The 22677-nt window shown below is 36.0% G+C and overlaps 1 protein-coding gene across 1 annotated transcript; it reads right to left on the bottom strand.

The window, feature by feature from the left end:
- Positions 1–9316: 9316 nt before the first annotated feature.
- LOC131946581 (uncharacterized) lies at positions 9317–13619 on the bottom strand. The gene is made up of 4 exons (XM_059307449.1): positions 13453–13619; positions 10961–11072; positions 10493–10641; positions 9317–9718 (listed from the first exon to the last, which is right to left on the bottom strand). Exons 1-4 carry the CDS (start codon positions 13490–13492, stop codon positions 9513–9515), a joined length of 507 nt encoding a protein of 168 aa, XP_059163432.1. The 5' UTR covers positions 13493–13619; the 3' UTR covers positions 9317–9512.
- Between the last annotated feature and the right edge of the window lie 9058 nt (positions 13620–22677).

The raw sequence follows: 22677 nt of genomic DNA, 5'->3' as shown, positions 1-22677 counted from the left end.
GAGATAATTAAAATCCCTTTTACACACTTTACAAAGGGGGACTACCTTGAGCTCAGAGACCGAAGAATGAAATTATTTTTAATTTTTTTTTATTTTGGCAAATATTTCCTGACAATATTTATTTTTCTAAAATATTTTCAAACTTTGTAAATTTATAAACGGATATAGATCTAGAGTATATTTTTTTAAATATGTCAAATGATGGTCATAAAGAAGAAGCCCAGGCAAGGAGGACTACGTTATTTTTTTAAATTTAAAGGCGAAAGGTCGCTATTGATCAATCTAATCAGGAGTTATTTATTTAATGGAATTTCACCATACCAAATTTTGAAAATATGAAAAAAAAATATTTCTAGAGCCAGCGGACTCTATTAGAGTTAGTAAAATAGAAAACATATTTTTACCCCCCCCCCCGAAAATGTTGGCCGCCCCCCTCCCCAAATAATCAGTGCCGCCCCCCCCCCACCCCCAAGGAAAAAGTCTGTAAGAAACACTAATTGGGACCTCCACAAAAGGCTGTATTTTTCAACCATAGCAACCATACTTTCAGAGGAGTCCTTGGTGCATGGACACATTTTCCTTTAAGTACTTTAACTTAGATACACACATAATTAAGTAAGAAGTTTTTTTATTTATTCTTGAGCCTACCCCTTAAATTATAATGACGATTCTTCTTAAACTGTCTCTGCTCGGGCTTATTGTACGTACTGGCTTTGACTGAATTTCTAAAAAGTACGAACGATGTGCTCTAGTGGTCAGTGGTGTCGCTAGGTCGGGTGTCACCCGGTGCGGAGCCTCATGGTGTCACACCCCCCCCCCCACCACCAAATAAAAAAGTATAGGCTATATATATATATATATATATATATATATATATATATATATATATATATATATATATATATATATATATATATATATATATATATATATATATTTATATATATATATATATATATATATATATATATATATCTTAAAATATTTAAATATAGCCTAATGAGGTACTCTTTAATTATTCACTTTATTCATATGACTACATATAATCAACAACAGTTTTGTGGTAGCATAAAAAAGCTAAGCGGCTATCGTAGAAATATAACACACAAAAGCGATAACCGAAATGGAAATGATATATCCCAGTATTCCTCTAAAGATGAAATTAAGTTAGTTTCTTCGGATAAAAAAAAGTCACAGAAAGCAGAAGACGAAGCTGGTCTTAAAATACTTAAAAATAAATTTAAAACAGTACAAAAAGCATTTATAATTACAGATTTTATTAATTTTTCAAAGCTTTGAACAAATTACTAGCAAAAACCCTTAAAAATTCGACGGGCGTCCTTCACCAGTTCTTTCATTCATATTCATCTCGATTAGAAACGTACATTGTACGGATATTTATAAATAAAATTATACACATGAAAGTAATAATTAAATCAATTAAAATTGACAATGGTATGAAAACAACAAATATTTTATATATTTATAAACTGTCAAGTAAAGCACATCAATAGCAAACATTTAAAGTATAGCGTACACTGTTCAAATATTTACCAATAAGACAAAAAATGACAACAATATTTTTTGGTTTAATTTTTAAAAATATTACATTGGCATAAAAACAATACATAATTCATTTATTTATAAGCTGTAAAGTAAGATACAACAATAGCAAACATTTAAAAAATAAAAAAAATACAGTTTAATCCAACATTTTATTCCATTTTCCCCCTCTCGAGTATTTATAAAACAATTATTATACAGATCTATCTTCTGTTTCAAACCAACGTATACGTATTTTGGGCTGTAGTTTAAGCATGTTGCCAGCGTTAGCAGCGTCAGGGCTAATCTGAAAATAATTATTTTCAAACCATTTTTATTTTCATGCTACGCTTTATTTATTATTTTTATTTTTACAATTTATACCGCCCAATTTGGCATATGGGACCCATTCGAGCCAGGCAGTCAATGGGGTAAATGAAGCTTCACCTGTTTCTGTGACCTCGGTATATGTAGAGATCTGGGGCGGATTAAGCTTGGGCGGAGCCCCGGGCTGAAACATTGTGAGGGCCCCTGATATATATATATATATATATATATATATATATATATATATATATATATATATATATATATATATATATATATATATATATATATATATCCTAATCAGCATACGATTCAAGATATTAATGGATTATTTATAACTTATATATTTAGAAAACTGCTAATTTAAAAAAAAGCTGTCAATTGTGTTCAATGAGCGGTAAATTGGATACAAACCTTCTTCTTCTTCTCTTCTTCTTCGCTCTTAATTGTTGTGTTGGAAGGGATCCCCTCCATCACAATTAGGTATACGTGTCAACTGGTTAGGCGCCATTGAGACCATTGACTCCGATTTTAGCCCGCTTTTCTTTTTTAATTTGTTTCCATAGCCTTTGTCCAACCAAGAACAAACTACAGCAGATGTTTGATTTTGGAGTTGTCTCTCCTAAAAGAGTGGCTATCCCCAGCTAACGAGCCTCATCTGCCCGATGGTTTGAACTCCAGACATTTCGGTTAAGCATCCACGAGCTTTACCTACTCGACCACGCCGATCCCCTAACATCTAACCAATATGTACTCATTTTTAGCATGATTATATGTTGCCCCCACCCACTACCACGACACATATACTAACAAAACACAGAGAGGCGAGATCCATCCGCTACGTCAGTAGTACTAAATATATGACTGTTTACTTTAGGCCTGTAGAAGTTTTAGACCTCTGACCATCAACTAGCCGGGTACCAGACGGTAGGACGATGTCCCGCATCTGTTGTTGGGGGGAAGTAAAGCCTGGTGAGAGGCTAATGGGAGTCAAACTCCTGAGCCGGTATATCCGTGTCACGATAGTTATTGAACTGTCATTCAAGAATTTATATTGGGCATGAGAAAGCTGGAAATGCAGACTAACATTGAACAAATATAAATGTCCATGAGAATATTATGTCGTTATAGATCAGACGATAAAGACTGTTGGCACGTATTTGCTTGCAGACGCGAAGAGAAAAAAGAGAATTTCAATCCACTCTATGTAGGAAATTATTAATAACATACAGAGGTTACACTAGGCCCAACTAAAAACAGTAAGGACGGTATAAGCTCTTAGGTGTCATCCATTTATGAGGCCCACAAAAAGTTGAATTTCCACTGGCGTCCATTTAAAGAACGTCATCCCTGGCCTGTAAACCCGATATTAACGTTCACTAAAAGTAAAGGCCTATAAATGTTTTTAAAAGTTTAAATCATACAGTATTTACACCAGATACATGTCATTTATGTGTCAGAATTCGACCGCTGTTTGTGTTTTTAACTCTAAAATCAACCAAATTTATTGTTATAAGCAAACCCTGTCTGGGCAGGTATTTATACTAAATGTGTGCTCGAGTTTAATATTTTGATTAAAAAAAAGTGAAATAAACTTGTGATTCAATTATTAAAACATTGGCTTTTATAGTAAAACAAAAAACAAAAAACCCCAAAATATCACTTTAAAGGGAAATTAACTATAATTGAAAAAGGAAATTTGGGGGCCCCTAAAAATCGGGGGCCCCTGGCTGCAGCCCCCTCAGCACCCCCCTTAATCCGCCACTGGTAGAGATAGTGTGGTCAGCACTGTGTCCAGTGCCCTCCCCCCTCTTGAGACTTTCGAGTTCATAAATTATCAATGTATTTCTTTAAATTTCATCAATGTATATATTCAAATGTCATCAATTTATGCTTCTAAATAGCACCCATGTATTTCTTTAAATGTCATCAATTCATATTTTCAAATGTCATCATCGTATTCAAATGTTATGAATGTATTCACTGAAATGTCACCCAGGTATTTCTTCAAATGTCATCAATGTGTTATTTCAAACGTCATGAACGTATTTCTTCAAATGTCATCTCTCTCTCTACCTACCTGTTGAGACCACCACCTGCTCGACCACCTGCTGTGCTACCTGCTGGGCCACCTGTTGGGCCATGGCTGGTGCTACCTGCCGGATGGTGGCTAGGACACGCCCCCTGTACCTGATCAACACACCAATGACAACGACAGCTATCACCACACAAGCCACGGCAATGCCTACTTTAAATCCAGTGCCGGCATAACTGTGTGAATAAAATAAACACATTTGTAAAAAAATTCCATTTCAAAATGGTTATTTTTTTAAAAATTAGGTTAATATATGTGTATTTTGCACTAACATATATATATATATATATATATATATATATATATATATATATATATATATATATATATATATATATATATATATATATATATATATATATATTGACTTCTCTATGTAGTAACACTATCCTATGGGATAACACTATTCTATGGGATAACACTGTCTAATGAGATAGCACTATCCTATGGGATAAGACTGTCTAATGGGATAGCACTATCCTATGGGATAAGACTGTCTAATGGGATAGCACTATCCTATGGAGTAACACAGTCCTATGGGATACCACTATGGGAATGAGAGGTTATCGAGGCCAGGAATTGAACTCGAGACTTTTGTTTTATCTTATACTCTATCACTCGACCACCGTGTCCCAACAATATATAAATTAAAATCTAATATAAAGAGAAAGAGATCATGCACGCATTGAATAACACGAAGGTGGAAAAGGGTGGTTCATCATTGGGTTAGAGAGCTATATCAGAGGTGTTGGTTTATGGAAAATGTTATATAACAGGACGCTTTGAGATGTCATGTTTTGTGATATATATATATATATATATATATATATATATATATATATATATATATATATATATATATATATATATATATATATATATATATATATGTGTGTGTGTGTGTGTGTGTGTTTGTTTTCTTTTTTTTTCTGAAAAAGTAAAAATAAAATGCATAAGTTGACCTATGAAGTTGACCTACGAAGTTGACCTATGAACTTACTATGGTTCACTACAGCAAGGGTAACTGTACGAGTAGCAACAGCCCCAGTAGCAGTCCTCAGTCTCAGTCTCGACCGTAAAGTAGTACCTGGGGTAGTATTCACACACCTTACTATATACAGCTGTAAGAGACAGTGTTATACACGATCTAAGAGGCATTTATATACTTGATGTAAGAGAGTGTTATGCTTGATGTAAGAGACCATGTTATTAAATTATGTAAGAGACGTATAGTCACAACAACTGTAAGATCTAGATCAAGCATTTGACTGTATAATCCACATTGACCACATTATGGCTTCAATGGCCGGGGTCACAGAAACAGGTAAACTCTACTTCACCTGCCCCGTGGGCCGCCAGGTCCAATATGGGAATTTTACTTTACATCCCGCGGTGGTCAACACGTCTCATTCATGTTCCAACGATTTAATGTCTTATAGTTTCTACTAGAACGTTTGTTGTTTTCTACGTACGTGTAGATACCCCAGCGAACATGATCAAGAGAAAAGTGTTCCAACACATTTCATTGAACGCTGCCATTTTGTTGCAGATCTGAAAAAAAAGATAAATGCGTGATTTAAAAAAATAAGATAGGAAAAACGGGTTTTAAAAAAACAACTATTGAAGATTAATATTTTAAAAAATATTAATGCTAAAATTAAAGACCGCCGCAACCACATATTGAAAAATAAAAGAAATTTACTTAGTCTAATAAATCATTTTAGCTGATAGTATTTCAAAAGAGTTTTTTTTTAAAGCTGGCTTTTGATGACAAGCACAAACATATTTACACATTTGTATATTCAATGTAATCCAATTTCTACAAGCTGTACTATATTGTCTACAATTTAAAACAAGTTAATACTATGTGTTTATCTTGAAAATGATATTTTTGTTATTTTTTTGGTTTAATTTAATAAATTTAATTGATTGAAAAACAATAAAGATAGAGTACCAGTAACACTGTCGGGGTGATTATGTTGTCAAACCAAATCCTTACACAACAAGCACTAAGACCCCGATCAAGGTTAGTTGCGTTAGCTCTCAAATATATATGCTCATTTTCCATCCTTTCAAATGCTATTTTTAGATACAACATAAAAAAATCTTATGCAAACGTTCAACTAAAATTCCCACAATTTATTAAAAGAAAAAAAAAATCTAGCCTAAATCCTACATAAAGTTTACTTGTCTCGTATTATGTACACTAGTAAACAGACGGAAGAGGGAAGTTTGCAATTTTTGTTTGCTTGGAACCGCGGTAGACACGTCTTTGGTACCTCCAATATATACAGGAGACACACAGAAGCTGGCTTTTCCAGTTGCGTCACATCACCCGGGGGGGGGGGGGGATTTGGGCCGTACCGGATGTTACCATTTAGTGGTTGGGGTGACATTACGTGGTGGGAGTGGCATCATAAGAAGGGTGACGCCATTTTGTGAGGCAACACTATTTAGTACAATGACACCATTTTGTGAGGTGACATTTAATGGGGGTGACTCCATTTAGTGAGGTGACACCATTAAGTGAGAATGACACCAATTGTAACGACACCAAGGCGAAAAGCTGCAAAATATGCTGTCAAGACACTGCTTTTTTTCATTACAATTAGCAACTAATTAGAACAGATACATTTTTAAGTACAACTTAATAACTCCGGAGGGGCGGAGACGTGGTACCAAGAACGATAAGTTAAACACAAAGCACATCCAGCCGGGTTCTATCTCTAACAATGGTGGACTCGTGGTGTCCAATAGGCCAGGGACATTTTCAAAGGACCGCAACCCCAGATTAAAATTTTCTATGTGCATTATTTTTCTCCACCAAAACCTGAATTTTACGCAATGGTAAGAAGTAATGGAAATTTTAATATGGAGAAATAATCAAATTATTATTTAAAAGCCAAAACACGAATAGGATTATTACTGCACCTTTCCTAAAGCCCATCGAAAAAATTTTCTTGGGGTCTACCGGAATTTTTTCCGGAATTTTTTCCGGTAGACCGGCGGGCCAATCCACCCCCGATCACTATTATTGTTTGTGTGTACATTTTGAAGCCATGTCACATTAAAGGATTGAGGGGTGACAGTTGGTAAGACATATCGAACTTCAAATATGTATGAAAAAATCACAATTATTTGTCTGTTGGAGTTGCAGAAACTGTTGCAATAACAATTTACATTCGACTTCATCTATATGTCAACATATATGTCCTTCCATGTCAGCATAAACTTAGCATTAATTTATATTTTTTAGTACTTTTTACAATTCACGCCTCTGTCTGGTACTGCTCCTCTTCTGTTTGAAATATTTTCAGAGCAAGTTTTGTTTCAGTTTCATCGTGGCGTGGTTGTGTGCATTATAGCCTGATAGTGTTGTAATGTTGAATCCTTATTTTATTTGTTTGTTGAATTCTCTTACTATTCAGCACACATTTACCTGATCAGTGAAGCGTTAAGGCGGTTGGTCATTCGAACGTGTAGCGAGTAGGTGGAGATAGATATTGCTAGGGGTTAGTTGAGTGGGAGCTATTGGTAGGGGTCAGTTGAGGTGGAGTGTATTGGTAGGGGTCAGTTTAGTTGGAGTGTATTAGTAGGGGTTAGTTGTTCTGGAGTGTATTGGTAGGGGTCAGTTGAGTTGGAGCGTATTGGCAGGGTTGGAGTCTAGACTAGATGTGTTGTAGTTTCTGATTGGCCACGATATTTGATAGGTTATTACTTCTTGTTTCTGCTCTCAAATGCTTGACCCATGGCTATTTCCTAGCTTCTAAATACAGTTATGGGGACTGAGTGGTCTAGAGGTAGAACTCTAGACTGCTAACCAAATCTAGAGTTCAAATCGGGGCTGAAGTCAGTTGAACGTCCCTGAGACCACCGAGCTCTGAAGGGTATCCAACTCATGTTAGGGAATGTAAAGGCGATTGGCATAGTAATGACCACTTTATCCATTCAGAAGTCGAGGCCAAGAAACACGAACTCTACTTCATCTGCCCAACAAATCGTTAGGTCTAAAAAGGAATCTTTACTTTTTTACTTTTAAATATAGTTATTTTTGTCATCACATTTACGTATTTTACTTCTAAAACAAGCCCACCCCTATCATTTAAATTTGTCGTGTGATTTAAGTATAACGAGTATCTATAGCAATTTTTGTGCTTATCATAAAAAAACCTTACAAATAACTTGTCATTGCTGTCAAAAATGCGAGTGTAGGTTCCAGTGGCGTAGGCAGGGGGGGGGGGTTAGCGGGGGTCATACCCTCCCATAGACCCCTCGGTATATATATAAAGTTTGAGGGGGGGTGCAAATCGAAAGTTTGAGAGGGGGGGGGGGTGCAAATCAAAAGTCTGAGGGGGGTGGGGGGGGGTGCAAATCGAAAGTTTGTCCCCGGGTAAAAATTGGAACCCCCCATTGAGACGATCCTGGCTACGCCACTGGTAGGTTCCTACGTTCAGTGGGTCTAGTCTAAAAGAGCCCCATTTAAAACAGTTCAGGGGTGGGCAAATACCAAGTTCACTGTGCAACAGATGTGGGTTTTAATAACTGGTCCAGGAAGAGTTTTGTTGATTTAAGATACAAGTTGAATCGTATGAGGCCTAAAAGACACGAAATAAAGTTTTGAACTTGGACTACTTCACAATTATTATGTGTACAAACATGGGAAATTTCGGTCCTACAACCCTATCCCATCTTACGTTTTTCATACACATAATATATATATATATATATATATATATATATATATATATATATATATATATATATATATGCAAACAGCTACTTTTCTTGGAATGCAGATGCGAATTTTTAAAAAGAAATCTTTAAGGAACTACAATACCATTGTTATTAAATAATTTACTAGCGTTACTGCTCACAAAATGTTAATTTGTAAAATATTCGTTTTGTTCCAGCATGACTTTGCAGAAATTGGGGAATAGATCAAATTAATAAAACAAAGTTTCAAACTTGAAAATAAAGCATAATTAAAATAAATAAATAAATGCAAAAAGCGTTTATATGTTACATTTTATTTGTTATTTTTTAAAAATAACACTTGCTGAATTCAGTAAAAACATGGACGCTTATCAAGTTGCCTACTTACCTCTACAGTTTACTAGATAATACAGATGTTATATGGGAATGTTTGATATATCACCAAATAAAAGAATAAATATAAAATTATATGTTCTGATTTTTTAAAAAATCATAGAGGCAAACACCGAAAAAAAAATTGAAGTAGGCATGTTGTAGTAACATTTACTTGCTCAAAAAGAAAAAAATTAAATTTAAAAAAAAAAAATGAAAAAATAAAAAATAAAAATAAATAAATACAAAACACAAAAAAAATTAGAATAAAAAAGAAAATAAAAATAAAAGAAAAAAGAAAACAAAATTACGGAGTATTTAATGTTTTGTCACATTTATGTAATATTTTATTTATTCGTTTTGTTCTTTAGTATTTAAAACTGGTAAATGTTGTCTTTACAAGATTGTGTACATTCTTATATGTTGTCTTGAATTGAGCGTGTAGGCTCTTATGCTGGGGCTGTTAGGCTGTGTGGGTGTAGCCACTGTTGGAGAAAGCAGTAGAGTAGTTTGTGCTGTAGGCGGGTGGGCCCATGTAGCCTGTGTTGACAGCGGATGTGTTCCCGTAGCCTGTGTTGACAGCGGATGTGTTCCCGTAGCCTGTGTTGACAGCGGATGGGTTCACGTAGCCTGTGTTAGCAACACCTGAATTCACCTGCGATGCCATGGCTGAAAAATTAAATATATATATTTTTTTTCAATTTCAACAACAATTCGAAAAATTTATCTGGTTCCTTAAATTCTTTACCCAGATTTTAAAACAAATTGTTGTCGTAGAAGTTATACAAACAAATGCTTTTTAGTATCAATGCATAAAAATAAACAAACAGACTGGATTGCAAGATAAAATAAAAACTGAGACTTAAAAAAGGAATTTCGTTAAAAATATGCAGTCAATGTGTTAGTCAGGATTGAAGTAATACTAGCAAGGTTGTTGTAACTCAAATAAATATTATAATTATTTTTTAAAAAACTTAAATGTGGAATATTTTACATCTATAGTTTCTAGGGGCGCTACATCATTCAGTATTAACAAACATTTTTAAAGCACCTGGATGCAGAACTACATTGCTTGGTGAAAATTCTAGAGATCGGCTAGTTGTATTCATCGGACAGTTAGGGCGAAGTTGGGGAACATTGGGGATGCTGTTGGTGGAATATTGGGGTGCTGATGAGAAACATTGTGGGGCCTTGCTGGAGGACTGTTGGGGCGCTGCTGGGGGACTGTTGGGGCGCTGCTGGGGGACTGTTGGGGCGCTGCTGGGGGACTGTTGGGGCGCTGCTGGGGGACTGTTAGGGCGCTGCAGGGGGACTGTTGGGGCGCTGCAGGGGGACTGTTGGGGCGCTGCAGGGGGACTGTTGGGGTGCTGCTGGGGGACTGTTGGGGCGCTGCTGAGGGAGTGTCGTGGTCCTGCTGGGGGACTATTGTGGCACTCAACTTACTGGTTGAGAAGACTTGCTGGTTGCCAGGTGCCGTGTACTGAACGGTCGTCTGAACACGTCTCCGGCTCCTGACGCATGCTCCGATTATCCCCACCAATAGACATACGGCGCCCACCGTCATGCCGGCTATAAAGGGCGTGTCGGCATAGCTGAGGGAAACAATGTAAGAATCTTAAACTCTAAACCCTAACTGTAGCGTCACAACAATCACACATTTAAAATAACGGAACGGTGAGGAAACCTAGTTTATTTTTTCATACATTTTTTTCTTCATAAAATTTGTTCATACGAATAACTTATACAAAAGAAAAAAAAATACAAAAATTAAATACATTTTTTTAGTCGAATTTGGGCCTCTAGACGGCTTGGGCCTCCCCCGCAACACAGGATCTGGCGCTTAGGTAGCTCCGCCCCTGCATGTGAATAACTTTTTAATGATGAAATAAAACAAACAACAAAACAACTTACTAAGGCGTGTCACAGCACGGGTAGATGTATGAATAACAACAGCCCCAGTAGCAGTACTCAGTGATACTCGTGCTGAAGGTGGGGTGGTAGGTGCAGTACTCACCAGATACAGCTGCAGAAGAAAACGTATTGTTTTTACTTCCTCGTATAAACGAAGAATAGAGAAAGTCTTGTAATCGTGCAAAAAAAAAAAAAAAAAAAAAAAATCGAGATTTTTGCAAATCTCGACGTGTTACACCTCCCTGAGTCGGAAAAACATAATTTTGCAATCTTGTCCGTATGTCTGTATGTATGTATGTATGTATGTATGTATATATGTATGTATGTATGTATGTATGTATGTATGTATGTATGTATGTATGTATGTATGTATGTCTGTATGTATGTATGTATGTATGTATGTATGTATGTATGTGTGTGTGTGTGTGTAAACAAGATAACTTGAGTACCGTTATAGCTAGGTTGAGGAAATTTCATATAGAAGTATTTTATCAAAATCGTAGATCCGTATCAACTTTTGAGCGATTTCCGATAACCGGAAGTTGTACTTATTCTACTTTGAATTTTTCAAAAGCCTATAACTTGATTACTATTTCAGATAGATAAATGAAATTTCACATGTAAGTAAAAGATATAATTCTTTACCTTCTATCAAATTTTGAGTAATTTCCGTTGACCGGAAGTAGTAATTTACGCTGTTTCCGATTTCTCAAAAAACTAATGTAAATTTATAAAGTACTAATAATATTGCGCACTATAATGCACATTTTATTTGGCGTTCACTTGGTGTGCAATTCTTTTTTCTTCGAGATTTTATTCTATTTTAAAAACTAAGAATTAAAATGGATTAAAAATCATGTCTTTAGCCCGAGTTCTTATCCCCTTTTTTTATATATATAAGAATATTCGAGAAAGTTTAGAGGAGATCCCTCCCGGTTTATTATAGAAAGCCTTGCATGATGGTAAACATGAGACGGTCAGTATTTTTTACTGTATACACAAAGGAAGTGACAACCTCGATCACCGTATATGCAAAAAAAAAAAATGCGTTTGTGTTGACGCACGTTTAGGCAAATTTATAAATAGGTTAATGAAAGGAGGAATGTGAAATCTGATTGGTCAAGTTGTTGAAATAGGTTAAGGTAGGAACCAATGACAAGTGAGCTGATCGGTTGCAAGTCACGGACAGTTTGAGAGTGAGTCGAGTTTTGGATACAAGTAAATTACAGAAAGTGGATTAGCTAGCTTACAGTTGATGAGTAGATAGTTAAGTAGGAAGTTATAGTCGGATAGTTAGATAGGAGTAGTGTGGGATAGTAGCGGACAGTAGAATTAAGATTAGGAGCAAGTAGATAGTTGTGTATATAGCAAATTAAAAAAAATATTCTTGAACTTTGAACCCTGTGTCAGTTATTGTATTTTACACTGGAGAAATCGTACAGGTATTCATAAAAGAACGATAACGATCCCCTTACAGGTTATAAATACAACCCTTATATGTATTTACCCTCCACCTCCCCCGCCTAAGTCTCCATAGACTGGGTGGCTGCGCCTTGCAAGATGAGAAGAACCAGTTGCTGCCCCTCTCTCCCAACAGCTGATAGACCCAGGGGACAAGACTAGAGTTTCTTCCAGGCATCTCTTTGGGGGGGCGAAGCCCCCCCGAAAAATTTTTACCGCCCCCCCGAACGAAATGAAATTTATATAATTTATATAGAAAATATATACTTTTAACAGTGTCCGCCCCCCCGAAGAAAGTTTACCGCCCCCCCCCCCGAAGATTTCAAGTGCCCCCCCGGAGAAAAAAGTCTGGAAGAAACACTGGACAAGACTTTACCGAAACAATTTAGCATCAAATGTATCGCAGGAATCGGCGAAGGAAACTCCGCTCAAGTGTAATTTCGGTAATTCTATTCTGGATGGGTTGCTGTCCCTAGTTAACTAGCCTAATCTAAATTCTTTTCGGATTAGCAACAATGCGCAATATATATATATATATATATATATATATATATATATATATATATATATATATATATATATATATATATATATATATATATATATATATATATATATAAAGTAATTCTTAGCCTTTTTGGAGGTATCAAACCCCACCATTTTCATAAGCTCTTCACCGAAGCCTCTTAATATAGTTTTATGGTCCGCACTGACAACCCAATCGTGAATCAAATGAGTCGGGTGCATGTCTTAACCTCCACCGAACCCATAAGGCTGTCTCACCGAACCCCTGGGGTTCGATCGAACCCAGGTTAAGAACAACTTTATTACGTAATCACGACAGACACATAGATCTAGAATTTCTAGATCCTTACATGAGTTACCCCTAAACTAAAGTTTGTCAACAGAAGCTGAATGACTTATGAATAATCAATTCGAACCTAGATCTAGGTCTCCGTTATTTATTTTAAAATAAGACGAAAGGGAAAAAGAAAAGAGAAATATAAAAAATAAAAAACATTTCAACTTACACACAGCTAAAAATAAACCAATGAAAATTAAAGGATTCATCCTGCCCCTAAACTAAAAAACTAATTCTCTTCTGTGTGTTGTCTATTCTCTATGAAACTTTTCCGACTAAAGATCTGAATAGTAATGTACATTTATCCACAACTAAAGGGCCATAACTTTCAACACAGTGATGTTCTTGATAAGATTTGAGTTTTATTTTTGCATTCTTATCACCGGTTTCGAAATAGGTCAGATAAAGTTGGAAAATTTGGGCTTAAGGCAAACGTCATTAATCGACCTGGTCTTTTAATGCTTAATTTTAAAAATAAATTAATTCAATCTAAAAATATGAATTAGTGCTACTGTAACCAAACATAATAATTATATAATATATAAAAAATATATTTTAGAAACAAAACCATTGCTGAATAGGTGGAATATTTGCCTGGTTTTTAAGGTTTCTTTTTAATTTTTACTGCATGGTCGACTGGTAGAACGCTCGATTGCTAGCCCGGAAGTCTCGAGTTTGAATCCGGGTCCAAGTCCCTAGAGCGTCCTTGAGTCCAACCAGCTCTAACAGTATCTGACTTGCGCTAGGGAAGGTATAGAAACCCTTATGGACTATGCAAGGATGTCAGTGGCCCTAAAGTCCCAGCGTTCCTGAGTCCACCCAGCTCCTACGAATACCCGGCCTGAGTTGGGGAAAGCTGGGGCAAGGACCAAATAATCACTTCACATGTCAAAGATACAAGATGACTCTACTTCTCATGCTGCACGTGTAGTCAGATATATGGAAGCTTTCTTTACAAGGGTGTACGTGTATGTGTGTATGGGGGAGGGGGGGGGAGTGGGGTTGTTATAGATATAAAAATCGGATGTGATTAAATATAGCCTCCAATGTGGTTAATATATATATATATATATATATATATATATATATATATATATATATATATATATATATATATATATATATATATATATATATATATATATATATATATATATATATATATATATATCAGCGACTAAAACGGTAGTCAATTAAACGAAACAGGGGTGGGAGGGGTATGGGGAAACCATTTTCTACAGCAGTTAATATAGGTCCAACTCTAACCAAGTAAAGTTCATAACAAACATTAAAAACACTACAGTGATTAGATGTAACGATTTCTAATCGATGAATGATCGTGTATCGATTACACGCCGTTATCATCCTTGATTACACACCGACACGGCTGCTCAAAACAGAGAATCTCAATCCTTTTGGTCAGTGACTGCTATGGTTCATTCTGTAGCCTGTGCTACTTGCTTATCTTTTGAGAACCACTGAACCGTAATCACGGAGTTTTCGCTACCAATCAGATTAGCAGACCTATCACACTATCAGTGAGAAGATATCACAGATAAAACATAGCCATATTCGAATTTCTTTTTTGTTATTTTTAGACAACGGGGAATCCCGTTCTTGTGATTAAATGTCTGAAATACTCTAATACGTCATCTAGAAGGCTTGGTCTATTCTTCGTCCAATGAGTAATTTAGAACTAATTTTCACGAGTCTACTGTATCGCAGAGTAAGTTTAAAAATAAAATTTAGAAGTTTATATCGAAAATTATTTAATATGCCTAGAAACGTATTATTCATCCCTAAATACTTAGATCAGCATTCATTTATTCATACATGCTTCAAAATCACTAAAAAAAATTCAGATGTTTTTTTTTTACAATAAATATATATATTTATTTAAAAAAATGTTCAGTTGCATTACGTATGAGGTGCTATGTCTATTGATGTACATTAATATTAATTAATTATGACATAAACAATAATATCCAAAAATATAGCAAATAGATTAATTTATTGGGTATGACATAGACATACATATTTCATAAAATATAAAATTTAATATTTTAATAATGATATACAAATGTATCTCAGGAACAAGTGTTGAACTATTGAGGTATGTTTGTGTAACCAATGGTGTTAAGGTGTGTTCTTGTAACCAATGATGTTTAAGGTGTCTTCTTGTAACCAATGGTGTTAAGGTGTATTCGTGTATTCACTGTTTAACACACCGGAAGTTGTATTAATGTAGCCCAATTTAGCATCACCAGAACTGGACTGTGTGTCCTTGTCTGAAATATTGTAGTTTTTTTTTACGTTCAATGGTACAGTAATTCATGCTACATAATACAACTGCATTTGTCACAATGGTACACACATACACGTGTCTCATAACTATTTTTGCCTCACTGATACTCAACTATATTTTGTTACATTGAAAATGGTTGCAAAAGGTATATCAAACAATATTACAGTTACTCTCGCTACACTCATCCTAACCTATCTATAGCATCGATCTTAATTAGTTAACAAAAGAACATAAAACTGTTCTGGTAGAAAGGATGATATTTAATAGCTCACCCACCGTTTTTAACATTCCCTCACCGTTAACACGTTATGGGACGGAGTGGTCTAGCGGTAGAGAGCTGGACTGCTATTATCGAGTTCGAATCCGGGTTCAAGTCAGTAGACCGTCCCTGAGTCCACCCAACTCTGATGGGTACCTAATTCACGTTAGGGAAAGTAAAGGCGGCTGGGCATAGTGCTGACCACACTATCTCTTCATATGCCGAGGTCACAGAAACAAGTGAACTCTACTTCACTTGCCCCATAAACCGTCAGGTTTGAAAGGGAAACTTTACTTTTTTACTTTACACCGTTAACACCCCTACGATTAACCCCGCCACCGTTGTTAACTCACCTCCCCCCAGTATTGAACTCACCTGTAGGTACCACCCCCAGAGCACCTGTAGCTTGACCACTTGTCATCCTTCACCTCCTTAAACGTCTAGCTAGAACAACAAGCAGCGGAACAAGCAGCACCACAAGAACTATAGAAGCCAGGGTGATTGCTGTGTATTTGAACCAGCTAGAGAGAAAAAACAAATACTAGTTGGCCGCCATTGGTGTGACTTTGTTGTGGAGTGACAATGTCACTTCAGGAAACACACATGACATATGAGAGGTTGGGTGACAATGACAGTTTCAGTAAACACACATGACATATTGAGATATGGAGTGACAATGACAGTTTCAGTAAACACACATGACATATTGAGATGGTGAGTAACATATTGGCATATTGGTAAACACCCACATGTCAATTGTGAAATCAATATCTACAAGTCAGTAAGAATATTCCGATTGTAAACATCAGTAACTATATGGAAAATCGTAACGTCCGTAACTACATGTATATGGCAATGTCTAAAAGTCATTTTTAAAGACAGTAAATAAAAGTCATAAACAAAGATCAGAGTTTCTTCAGGCATATCTCTGGGGAGCACTGCCACCCCCCACCCTGGGTAAAATAGAAAAATATATAATTTATATAGGAAATATATACTTAAACTCTTTTAACTTCGGCCTCCCCCCCCCCACCTCACTTTCATCTGCGCTACCAAAAGTGAAAATGTCAAGCCCCCCCCCCCCCCCCCCCCCCCCCCCAATGGCGTTATGTGGATAAAAAGCGATGTGAATTTTCGAGTTTCGATAATAACCTAAGCAAGACGGATGGAAGGAAAAAACGACCTACTCCGGTTGAAATTAGCCTTAACAAGACTTGGATGGAAAAAACGACCTACTCCGGTTGAAATTAGCCTTAACAAGACTTGGATGGAAAAAAAACGACCTACTCCGGTTGAAATTAGCCTTAACAAGACTTGGATGGAAAAAACGACCTACTCCGGTTGAAATTAGCCTTAACAAGACTTGGATGGAAAAAACGACCTACTCCGGTTGAAATTAGCCTTAACAAGACTTGGATGGAAAAAACGACCAACTCCGGTTGAAATTAGCCTTAACAAGACTTGGATGGAAAAAACGACCTACTCCGGTCGAAATTAGCCTTAACAAGACTTGGATGGAAGGAAAAAACGACTTACTCCGGTCGAAATTAGCCTTAACAAGACTTGGAAGGAAAAAACGACTTACTCAGGTATCCCACAGCAAGGGTAGACAACTTTGCTGCAACATCCCCAGGTGCAGTAGAGTGTGTCGGTTTTATTCAGGGTAATGTAGTAGGTGCAGGTCCCACTTGATAGGGCTGTAAGAGATATTGTTGTTGTCATGTGGGGGTGGTGGAGTGTGGGGGTGTGTGGAGTGTGGGGGTGTGTGGAGTGTGGGGGTGTGTGGGGTGGGGGATTTGAGGGGGAGGGGTAGTGGAGTGTGTGTAGGTGGGGGGGGTGTGTGTAGTAGGTGCTAGTCTCGCTCGCTGGATGGGGCTGTAAGAGAGTTATATGGTGGTGTGTGTGTGGGGTTTGTGTGGGGTGGGGGATTTGAGAGGGGTAGTGGGTGAGTATGGCGTTGCTGTGGGTGTGGGTGCTGGTGGTGGGGAGTGAGTAGGGGTGGTGTGGGGGTTGATGTAGGGTAGTGTGGGTGGTGTGTGGGGGGTGATGGTGTGGGGATGGTGTGGGGGTGGTGTGGCTCAGCAACCAGCCTAATATTTGGCCCAGCGATGAAATCGTTCCAACACAAGGTCATCTCCAAACTATGGTTAACATTAACTCTGATTAACTCACTTAATATATGTTAACATCTCCAAACCATGGTTAACTCTGATTAACTCACTTAATATATGTTAACATCTCCAAACCATGGTTAACTCTGATTAACTCACTTAATATATGTTAACATCTCCAAACCATGGTTAACTCTGATTAACTCACTTAATATATGTTAACATCTCCAAACCATGGTTAACTCTGATTAACTCACTTAATATATGTTAACATCTCCAAACCATGGTTAACTCTGATTAACTCACTTAATATATGTTAACATCTCCAAACCATGGTTAACTCTGATTAACTCACTTAATATATGTTAACATCTCCAAACCATGGTTAACTCTGATTAACTCACTTAATATATGTTAACATCTCCAAACCATGGTTAACTCTGATTAACTCACTTAATATATGTTAACATCTCCAAACCATGGTTAACTCTGATTAACTCACTTAATATATGTTAACATCTCCAAACCATGGTTAACTCTGATCAACTCAGTTAAAAATGTTAACATCTCCAAACCATGGTTAACTCTGATCAACTCAGTTAAAAAATGTTAACATCTCCAAACTATGGTTAACTCTGATCAACTCAGTTAAAAATGTTAACATCTCCAAACTATGGTTAACTCTGATCAACTCAGTTAAAAAATGTTAACATCTCCAAACCATGGTTAACTCTGATCAACTCAGTTAAAAAATTTTAACATCTCCAAACCATGGTTAACTGTGATCAACTCAATCAGGCGGTCGGCCTAGTATGTTAGTAGTGTTACCCTACACGTTAGTACATAATGCGTGCCTACACACTTGATGTAGGGTATCGCTTGTTCGTTTTTATCAATGATACAGACGCAAAACTGTATTGGTCTTTAAATATAATGGCAGTTTGGTTTTTTAAAATCTTTTTAGGGGGTCATCCATAAATGACGTCATGCTTTTTTTGACGATTTTTACCTTTTCCCCCTCCCCTCCGGCACACATCGTACCTAAAAGCCAGGACCCCCCCCCCCCCACTAAAATGACAACCCCCTCAAAATCATTGATATTTTTCTAAAATCTTGTCTGAACTCTGTCAACATAGAGGTTTTAATCAATTCCTATTTCAATTTATTAAAATAGTTTTCTTAAACGCTGTAAAAACGCGAAATAACGGCTAAAACTCGTTTTCTAACATTGCCTTTTTTTATGTACAAAAGTGCGAAGTCACACCACCTGAACCCTCCCCCCCAACCCCCCCCCCCCCCCCACCAGTTTGAAACTATTTTTTTATATCAATCAACTTTAAACGTTTTGTTGAGTCATTTAAAAAATAATATTTAATAGAGGAAATGAAACACATATTTACAGAGTATTTTATATAGATAATGAAAGGGAAATAAATATATTTGATATCCGAATATATATTTTAAAATAACAATTAAATATTTGCTTTAGCGGCAAACTTTTATTCCAGAATATTGGATTGCGAAGAAAAGTATTATTTGAAAAGACTAAGATTTGTTTAAGTAGATACACTTATAAATAAAAAGATAAAGCCTTAAAAATCCGGTCACTTATTGCTAATATGATCAAGTTTAGTCAAGCAGAACCCCCCAAAAAAAAAAGGTTTCCATGACAACAAGATGAAATTCTCAAAAACAATGATAATAGAAAGATTAAAACTTACACACATACTGAAACAGAAACAGACCAATCAAAATTAAAGGTTTCATTCTGTCCTAAACTGAAACTACAAAAAAAACATACACTACTTGTTTGATAGAGTCCTGTCTTGTTTCTGCAAAATTTATCACCATCTAAGGGACGTAATTCTTGTTGTGTATTTTTTATCATTAGACAGAAACTAGGTCAATTTTAATTTACAATCTACGAAGATCTTGTGATCTTGTGATCATTGACTTGAGATTCGAACTTGGACCCAAACGTTATGCGTGGGCTGTCCTTTGTTTATAGTTTAAAGACGTCACACCACAGAGGGAGAAGATTCGACCTGTTGTAACGAGGAGGGGGAGGGGTAGTGTTTCTTCCAGACTTTTTGCTCCGGGGGGGCACTTGAAATTTTCGGGGGGGGGCGGTAAACTTTCTTCGGGGGGGCGGACACTGTTAAAAGTATATATTTTCTATATAAATTATATAAATTTTATTTCGTTCGGGGGGGGGGGGCGGTAAAAATTTTTCGGGGGGGCGGAGCCCCCCCGAAGAGATGCCTGGAAGAAACTCTGGGAGGGGGAGTGTGTGTGTGTGTGTGTGGGGGGGGGGGGGGGGGTTAAAATAAGTCTAGAAGGATAATGACTCTAAGTCAAACCAAAGATAGTGGCATGATAAATCATTTGATTATATTTTAGTGTAAAGTATGAAGGTATAAGTTTAAACCATAGGGGTGTCAGTGCAATTTGATTATATTTTAAAGTGTTAAAATCATCGTTGAACAGAGCAAAAGTTGATGAATGTGTTTAGGATCACTTTTTTAATGCATTCAGAAATAAAGAGAATAAAAAAAACACCCCGATGTTGCTGACAAATTATAGTTTATTTGATTTGTATTGACACTGTATAACATGATAGACATGATATAAGACAATATATGGCACAGTTGACACTTTATTAAGCGATGTCAAGGTGACAATATATGAGGCAGTTTACACTTGATAACGTGGTACGCATGAGACAATATTATAAGACAATTTACACCTTATAACATGATACACATGAGACAATATCTGACGTAATTTACATTTTATAAAATGATAAACATGAGACAATATATGAGGCAATTTACACTTCATAACATGATACATAGAGACAATATGAGGCAATTTACACTTTATAACATGATACACATGAGACAATATTATGAGGCACTTTACACATTATAAAATGATACTCATGAAACAGTATATGAGGCAATTTACATTTTATAAAATGATAAACATGAGACAATATATGAGGCAATTTACACTTGATAACATGATACATATGAGACAATATTATGAGGCAATTTACACTTTATAACATGATACATATGAGACAATATTATGAGGCAATTTACACTTTATAACATGATACATATGAGACAATATTATGAGGCAATTTACACTTTATAACATGATACATATGAGACAATATTATGAGGCAATTTACACTTTATAATATGATACATATGAGACAATATTATGAGGCAGTTTACACATTATAAAATGATACTCATGAAACAGTATATGAGGCAATTTACACTGATAACATGATACACATGAGAAAATATGAGACAATTTAAACTTTATAACATGATACATATAAGACAATATTATGAGGCAGTTTACACTTGATAACATGATACATATGAGACCATATGAGACAATTTACACCTTATAACATGATACACATGAGACAATATATGACGCAATTTACATTTTATAAAATGATAAACATGAGACAATATATGACGCAATTTACACTTGATAACATGAAACATGACACGATCCTTGTGACGTAGGGGGCACTGACGTGAAAAGATAAATATATGACATACAACATCAGACATACAATATGTATTGGGCACAGGGTACTATATGTTAAATATTTCATACAACTTAGTCGGTTTTATGTTAGGATCTGATAGTTTTTTGTTTGAGTTGTGAGTAAAAATAATATTCGACCCGTCGTATGTATGTATGAGGTACATCAACTTTGTGATGTGTATATCAACAATGTAGACCGACATATATATGGGGTTGAATGAAATGTGTATACTCAATGTATATATGTGTCATAATGTTTTGTATATTTTCTGTGTTAAAAATTATGTTGGGTAGAATGTGTGCACTTTTTAAAGGCCAGCAATATGTGTGTAGTGTGTATGTTAACATTATGTTGGGTAGAATATGTGCACTTTTTAAGGGTCAGCAATATGTGTGTAGTGTGTATGTTAACATTATGTTGAGTAGCATATGCGTAATTTTCAAGTTAACAGCATAAGGGCCGACAATATGTGTGTAGTGTTTATGTTAACATTATGTTGTGTAGAATATGTGTACTTTTTAAGTTAACAACGGCCAACAAATAATGTGTGTAGTATTATGTTAACATTATTTTGGATAGAATAGTACGTTAACATCGTAATGCCCAGCGATATGTGTGTGTAGTCCCCAACTACTTCAATAGAGGCGATGATGGCGGTAACCAATAGAAAACAGCGATGCCATGAATAATACAGATATCATAACAATCATAATTAGAAATGGACGTATATTACAAACAGTCCCTGCACATTTCTCTTAAATTTTCTTGTCTTTTAGTAGTTCTTCAGAATGTTTACAAATCAATTGAATTTTTTAAAATTAAAATCTATTCTAAATATAGATTCAAATATTTCAAATTAGATTTAAAATAGATTTGTACATAGATTGACATCTTTTGCAATAAAAAACCAAAACGACATCAAACTACCAAACGCCAACGTCTCTGCGCAAGTTGGTTTCGTCCCTGCAAAAGTTTGTTGATTGAAATGTCTTGAAATTTAGCCGCGACCCTTTACATCCCCCATCTAAGCTTGACACGCACGTGCATGCGTGAGTAACAAAAACCGACAGGGTACACAACATCACCACATGTATCACTAGCAGGTGAAGGGATGGTCAGTGAAGGGATGGTCAGTGGTGAAGGGA

This window comes from Physella acuta, unplaced genomic scaffold (genome assembly GCF_028476545.2).
Source record: "Physella acuta isolate Inbredline_101_S28 unplaced genomic scaffold, ASM2847654v3 ptg000052l, whole genome shotgun sequence".
NCBI classification, from domain to species: Eukaryota; Metazoa; Mollusca; class Gastropoda; family Physidae; genus Physella; species Physella acuta.
Note: the sequence above shows the minus strand (reverse complement) of the source record. Positions and strands in the feature narration are given on the sequence as shown.

Coding starts and splice junctions, on each gene's coding strand:
- LOC131946581 (XM_059307449.1), bottom strand. CDS start 13,492: ATGAATCCTTTAATTTTCATTGGTTTATTTTTAGCTGTGT. Junction 10,642..10,960: donor CCGTGCTGTGACACGCCTTA/GTAAGTTGTTTT, acceptor TGTTTCCCTCAG/CTATGCCGACACGCCCTTTA. Junction 9,719..10,492: donor CCAGCAAGTCTTCTCAACCA/GTAAGTTGAGTG, acceptor TTAATTTTTCAG/CCATGGCATCGCAGGTGAAT.